Consider the following 7,571-nt stretch of genomic DNA (forward strand, 5'->3'; position numbering starts at 1 on the left):
TGTCACTTTAATTCAGCGCGTGCAGCACAGCAAAAATAGACTCGGTGCGTAAACGATCGCTGCACTGCTGCAGACACACCGCTCTTGGAACGCACTGACGGACCGCAACCACGTGCAGTGTGAAAGCTCTTATCCGCTAACATGGGTGCGTAAAAAAAAAAACGCACTGCAGACGAAGTATGTGTGAAACAGGCATTAGTGGTATTACCCCCTGCATATTTTATTGTGCGTGACATTATTTTACACACAGCGTGTCTTCTCCAGGTTGTTCATAAAAGCCAAAATGTACCCAGATGTCGGCTTTTAAAGTAGTTGGAGCATTTTTTTATTGCTCGCACTCACGTCTTGCCTCCCTCCACCATTAGGCGCATTCAATTTAAAGCACCGCAGCGCTAGGATAAGGATCCGTCTGCTCTCTTATCGCTCTCGCGGTACTTGACGTCATACACTGATCATTCTGCACAGCGGCACTTCAAGCCGAACGCGCCTATGCAACAAATGACGTCAGAAAAGCGTCAGTACGTTATAATCGGTTATGGTCTATTACTGAACCGATACCGAATCGTCCTCGTCTGCATCAGAGAAACGATTAATTTCGACACCCCTAATTGTCATGTTTCAGGCCTGTCTGTAAATGTCTCCTTCAGACAAAGAAGTAAATGACATGTACTACAAGTGCCCTCTTATACTCACGGGCGCACCAGTAGTGTTGTCATGGACTGTCATTGGCCAATAAGATTGCCATGTTTAAAACGTGCTTAAGACACCGGTCATGCTGATGAAGTTCTTCATAGCATTAGCAGACACAGTATCTTGTTCCCCTTCTCAGGGAACCATGGTTACATTCATAACCCAAGACATTTTTGGACGTAGCATTGAGTTTTTGCAGTATAGTCAGTTTAAACTGCACTTGAGTAAAGCACAGATCCCTTAAAATAATACTCAAGTACAGTAAATCAAGAAAAATTACTTGTGTTTTATAACCCCGGATAAAAATGCTCTTTCAGCAAGAGGTGAAATGAGACATCAATCAGCATAAAACTACCAGTAGTGAATACAATTTTGGGGAGGCGCCTGGGGTCCATTGCCACCTTGGACATCCTTCTGGATCTGCCACTGGTTGCGAGTTGGTCTTCCAGAGATAAAATTTGTGCCAGTTTAACGATGCCCAAGTTAATTTGTGACTTCTATGCCAGATGTGAATGATCGGCGACAGATTCACCAATCCTGAAAGGCTGCTGCCGCCATTATAATTAATCTTTCACACTACATGATTATGGTATTATTGTAAAGATTAACCTAATGAATTTCATTACCTGTAACAACAGAAACATGTTTAACAAAAAAATATAAAGTTATATTTGTTACAGTATTCAAACGGCATCAAAAATATAGTGAAAATGCTCTTAACATCTGCAAAACGTTTCCATGTGTATATTTAAGTGTGATGATTTTTTAAAATTACACTTTGAAAATTAGATGGCCTTGTCCAGAGTGAATATGCACTTTATTTCTGAAACTGTTGTTTCCTGTAACTCTCTTACCACTCGGAGGAACATTGCTACTGCTTTCCAGAATGAGTTAGCAAATGATGATTCAGGTCTCTTTCATATGTGAAACTCTCCTCACACCAAAGACATGTGAAAGGCCTCTCTCCAGTGTGAATTCTCATGTGGACTTCAAAGTTTGGTTTTTGTGTGAATCTCTTTCCACACTGAGGGCAGCTGAAAGGCTTCTCTCCAGAGTGACCTCTAATGTGAACTTTAAGGATTGATTTGTTTATGCAAGTCTTCCCACAGTGATGGCACATGAAAGGCTTCTCTCCGATGTGAATTTTGACATGATCCTTGAGTTGTTTCCCATCTATGAAACTCATTCCACACTGAAGACATACAAAACAGTTCTCGCTTGAGTGAATTTTCATGTGCTGATAAAGGTTTACTTTACTTATGAATTTTTTTCCACACAGAATACATTTGAATGACTTCTCTCCAATGTGAATTCTCAAGTGAGTCTGCAGACATTCTTTTCGTGAGAAGCTCTTCCCGCACGGTTTGCAAGTGAAAGGCTTCTCTCCAGTGTGAATTCTCATGTGGGCATTGAGGTTGCCTTTTTGTGTAAAACTCTGTCCACACTCTTGGCAGATGAAAGGCTTCTCTCCAGTGTGAATTCTTATGTGGGCATTAAGGGTTTCTTTACGTGTAAAGCTCTGTCCACACTGAATGCAAGTGAAAGGCTTCTGTCCAGTGTGACCTCTCATGTGGGCATTGAGGTTGCCTTTTTGTGTAAAATTCTGTCCACACTCTTGGCATTTGAAAGGCTTCTCTCTAGTGTGAATTCTCATGTGGCCATTAAGGGTTTCTTTACGTGTAAAGCTCTGTCCACACTGAGTACAAGTGAAAGGCTTTTCTCCAGTGTGAATTCTCATATGGACTTTAATGTTTTGTTTTTGGGAGTAACTCTTTCCACATTGATGGCAGGTAAAACAGCTGTTAGATTTGTTTTTCTGAGCTCGGTTTTCTGAGAAAGTCTTTTCAGTCTGTGTGGATTTTCCTCCGGTAATGAAATCATGATGTTTCTTACACCAATCTTTCACTTCCACTTCATTCATTTCTTGACTCTCCTCTTTCAGTGCTATCAGGTCTAAAGCAAAAAAAGAGACAGATACAAATAAACACCAGCTTAATAGCACAAAGCAACAGACATCAAAACCAACCTGAAAGCATTAAAGCATCAGGGCCAGCAACATCTTGAATATAACGGTTCACTTTCTTTAGGACAAAACCAAAAAATCTTCAGTCCAAGAAATCTGGCAGTTATCAGACCAAGGAGAATGCCATGCATGTCTGAAATAGTCAAAATAATGGAGTCTTCTTTGGTCATATGTTAGCCCATCTTTGCACAGAAACCTTACGGTTAATATTTTCTGATTTCCAATGCTTCATTTTTGACTGTCCTTGTGTAAAACTGCTCTAGTGTAACTTGCTTTTGTTATGTGCACATCACGGACACACCTAAGCCTCTTTCACACAGAGATTCCGGAAAATACATGGGTAATGTGATTTTGGTTCATTCACACTGCCAGTGATTTTCCGGTATCTGTGCGTGTGTTCACACCCATCCCGTAAAGACACGTGACAATGAGATGTGACATGTAATGTACTAGTCTAAAACGCTAGCCCACTAAAAAACGGGAAGAAGGAAAACGGAATTGTTTGTATTGCTCTATCAACATGGCGCCATCGGATGCTAAAAGCCACAGCTCTTTTTACACGGCTCATGCAACTGGGTGTTTCCGAGAAAAGACTGTGGATGTTACGAAGACCTCAAGGGGCTGTATGTTGGTCAAATGTCCTTGAAAACTTTAACGAAGGTCAGTGGCGGCAGCACTTTCGAATGTCACAGAACACGTTGGAGTTTATTCTGCAACTTGTTGAGCTAAGCTTGAAAATGAAGACAACTAACTTGTTAAAGCCCCTCGAACCACGCCGTAGATTGGCTATTGTTCTGTGGTGGTATGCTACCCCTGGAGAGTACCATACAATCAGTTTTCTTTTTTGGTGTGGGGCTGTCTACTGTTTGTACACTGGTTCACAAAGTCACAGCGACACTGAAGAGAAAACCTTTAAAACATCTCATCTCTTTCCCCAGAGGGGAAGCTCTTCAAAAGACTCTAACTGGGTTCGCTGAATGTTGGGTATCCTTTGTGCGTCGGTGCAATAGACTGTATCCACATCCCTATAACTGCTCCCCAAGAAGATGCTGCAGCTTACTACAATCATAACGGTTGGCATTCAATTGTACTTCAAGCTGTTGTGGACCAGTTCCCTTTCGAGGGAACTTCAAACTGTGTCCTCCAGAGGTCGCTATGGGGAACGGCTTCGGCGTGACTGGTGTCTGAAGCATACATCTAAACACGACAATAACATTGGCCGGCGACAGCCTATGATGCCATTACCGGCGCGACCACAGTATAAAAGCGTTTGAATCGTCAGTGGCAAATTCTTTAAATATGAAAACGTATTTACAGTCTGTTAGTCAGATCAGCCGGCATTGTAGTCTACTCTACCAGGATCAGGAAACAGTCCTTCATAAAATGCACTGCACACATCTGAATATTTGGGTTGAACTGTTCTGGAAGTGTTGTAAATACAACTTAACTTTTTTGAAAGGCCAAACAAAGTAGTTTCGTTTTCACAACGAAACACAGCGTCACACACGGCGGGCTAGAGTGAGCGGAGGCCAGAGGCCTAGAGTGAGCAGAGGCCGGCGGCTAGAGTTTGCAGTCATCAGTGGCAAATCCTTTAAATATGAAAACTTACTTACAGGCTGTGAGTCAGAAGCGCCAGACTGTCCTTGCAAAGTTGGAACTGCCCCACTTTATAGAAACAGACAACGGCATTGTAGGCTACTCTCACAGGTTCAGGAAACAGTCCTCCGTAAAATGCGCTGCACACATCTGAATATTTGGTTTGAACTGTTCTGGAACAGTGTTGTAAACACAACGTAGACATATGGGGGCGTGTTTAAACGAAGCGTTTTAGGAGGGCGTGGACGAGTTTTAACTTTTATAAAGAATATCTCTTTGGGTTTGAGACTATAGTCTTTGCAACTTTAGGGATCTTATCTATGCACAAACAGCTTGTAACACTCCAAAGAGAAAGGAAAACTTGAAATTGCATCATATGACCCCTTTAACAAGAGATATTTTCTATGGCAGGAATCTTCTATGTTGGGCTTGTTGAGACGGTGTCAAGTCAACAGTCTGAAAAATGTTTAAGAGGAACTGGCCTTCAGTGCCACTTTATAAAAGACAGAGAGCCAAACAGCATTCACACACTTGACCACTGTTGCCAAGGCTGGTTTACTGTTGCACCCCACACTTTGAGAACTACTGGTTTAAGGTGTTAGAATAACACAAGCTTTGTTCTACAAAACGCGTCTGCAAGTTAAGCTTCCTTGTTTTATAGAGTGTATATTTGGACTCATTTAAAAACATCAAAGCTGACCAAAGTGCTAAACAGAAAGACGAGTCCAATAGAATAAACTAAATACAAGACAAAAAGAATGAAAACCAAAACTTAGAATGCCGGCAATGTAATAAGTTTTCAGACAATTTTTAAAGATGATAATAGAAGGTATTAGACCAATGTCAAGTGGCAATTGATTCCAAAAAACAAGGGGCTGTAACTGAAAATGCTCTATCACACTTAGTTTTTAAATGGAAATGAGGGACATACAGAAGAGCCATGTCAAAGGATCTTAAATGCCTACTTGATGAATAGGGAATAAGAAGATCTTTAAGATAAGAGCTTGATCGTTAAGAGCTTTAAAAACAAGCAACAAAATCTTTAATTGGATCATAAAATGGACTGGGAGCTAACAGAGCAATGCTAAATTTGAGGTAACATGGTCATATTTCTTTGCCTGAAGCTAAGGAATTAAAAAAGATGGAACAAATGTTAGAATAATTAAGAACTATATGTAAGGTATGATTCAATTAATATTTACTGTTGTTTATGCTATTTGTGTAAAGGTATGTTAATACAATAAGAATTTGTTTGAAAAATAAAAAAAATTTTACCCTCTGAATTTTGTGAGGCTCTGAATATTTTAGCTTGCATGTCTATCACCAGTGTTGGGCAAGTTACTTCCAAAATGTAATACATTATATATTACTAGTTACTGTCTTTTGAAAGTAATTAGTTACATTACAATATTACTGTCTCTGAATTGTAATGCGTTACACTACTTTTGAGTTACTTTTGAGTTAGTTTCACCAAAATATCCACAGAAGTATTATAAAATGCCCAAATGTAGTTTATTGCTGCTCATTCTACACCCAGTGGAGGGTAATGTGGTAGGTCTATATAGCATAAAATTATAAAATCATATTTAGATGCCGGTATGTAGGTCTACATTAATGTTATGTTGTAGTTTAGGTTAAACACAGATAAGCAGAAACCACATTATTACATTCATAAATAACACCGGTAAATAAAGCGAAATGTTATAATGTACAAACAATAAACACAATATCTAGCCTATAGGCAATTTTGAACGGTTTCAGAAAAAACAAGAATGAAACATATAAGTTGCTAAACAAGCCAAAACGAACTAGGCTAATCAGTGGCGGTGCTAGGGCGGGGCTTGACGGGGCCCATCAGAAACTTGCTTAGCCCCGGCACAGCCCCCCCCCAAGGATTTCCTAATGATGTTCCCTTATTTTTGGTGTCACTTTCATTAACATAGAAAAATAAACATTAAAAAAAATTGCCTAATATGTGGCCTATAAATGATTGATATTATGGGGGATTGCTCAAGCAACACAAGCAAGTAACGTGCAAACTGTGCGCAAGAGTTATGCCGGTGAACGTCAGTAAATTCACTATAGAGAAAGTGAAAGCAAAAAAAAAACTGACGGAGCTTTCTAATGCTGCATTAACGGCGCATATTCTCTGAGACAACAAGAGACAAAATTACTTCAATATAGGCTGATGATGGTATATAACTGTCTTAAATTATTCCCTTAATATTTCTCTTGTGGCCCGTATAGTGAAAAACATAAGAAACGTACTTCGCGTTAAACAGGTTGTTTTTGAAAATCTGTGCACGAAATTAAGCTGCTCTTAATTTTCATTGATGACTGCAGTGTTAATAATTTTAATTATAGGCCTATAATTCAATTGTATAAATTAATAGACCTGTTTAAAAAAAACTTTTAAAGGGGTCCTATGATGATGACTTTTTTAAAGATCATTATTTGGTGTATTTGGTGTAACAGAATATGTTGACATGCTTTAATGTAACACATGATACGACACGTCTCAGCACGGGGAGGTTATCACGGGGCCCCCCCCGCAGTGCGTGCCCGTCTGCTATGCCACTGTGTGGAAATAGTTATATGAGTTGTCGGCACTTTATCTATTGTAAAAAATGGTTAGAATTTACCATGTTTTCCTGCCAGTTGGCATTGAGAGTGACTGACACTTGATGGTCAGAAAAAAAATTAAATAAAAAAATCCCTACTTTCTCTCGTTTCTCTGAGCGTTCATAAATTGTATTAATTTGTAAGTGTCATATTTGGCAGTTGGCATTAAAGTTATATCACTAATAACAGTGACATATGAGAAGTTTATACCACAGAAAAAAAAAAACTAAAATATGCCTTTTTCAAAGCTACTGTATATAAAAAACACAAGGTGGCTGAATTTGTATGCTGAAGCTTATAGGCGTTCATTATTTTCACTCAATTTAATTAGTTTTTTAGCACCCCCTCTGAACTGTTAAGCCCCCCCTTAGCACCCCCAGCAAAAAAATCCTGGAGCCGCCACTGAGGCGAATTCAATGCGAAACTAAAAGCAAACAGCATTGTCGCGCAGCCTACCTCTCTCATTCGGCATTAATCCAATTAAATGTGTCCATATTTGCGATGTATTTGAATGCTTTATGTAATCCAATTATGTAAACCAGGCTTATAACGCACTTAAAAAACATCCTCGTCACAAGAGCATATGTGTGTTTGGCCCGAGCTCAGGCTGAACGGCACCGATTGTAGCTACTACGCAGTA

The 7,571-nt window shown here is 39.6% G+C and overlaps 1 protein-coding gene across 3 annotated transcripts in view; it reads right to left on the reverse strand.

The window, feature by feature from the left end:
- Positions 1 to 780: 780 nt before the first annotated feature.
- Positions 781 to 7,571, reverse strand: part of LOC107741605 (gastrula zinc finger protein XlCGF7.1-like) — an 8,647-nt gene continuing 1,856 nt past the window's right edge. Inside the window, exons 1-2 of one of the 3 annotated variants that reach the window (XM_016554365.1) lie at positions 2,717 to 2,788; positions 781 to 2,643 (exon numbers count right to left, since the gene is read on the reverse strand). In XM_016554365.1, coding sequence (XP_016409851.1) covers positions 1,562 to 2,643; positions 2,717 to 2,726 — 1,092 coding nt within the window. In that variant the 5' untranslated portion in view covers positions 2,727 to 2,788 and the 3' untranslated portion in view covers positions 781 to 1,561. Of the gene's footprint in view, positions 2,644 to 2,716; positions 2,789 to 7,571 lie in introns of those variants that run through there. The other 2 variants (XM_016554366.1, XM_016554364.1) reach the window with 2 other exon arrangements.

The sequence above is a fragment of the Sinocyclocheilus rhinocerous genome, unplaced genomic scaffold (genome assembly GCF_001515625.1).
Source record: "Sinocyclocheilus rhinocerous isolate Xijiao unplaced genomic scaffold, SAMN03320098_v1.1 scaffold316, whole genome shotgun sequence".
Classification (NCBI taxonomy): domain Eukaryota; kingdom Metazoa; phylum Chordata; class Actinopteri; order Cypriniformes; family Cyprinidae; genus Sinocyclocheilus; species Sinocyclocheilus rhinocerous.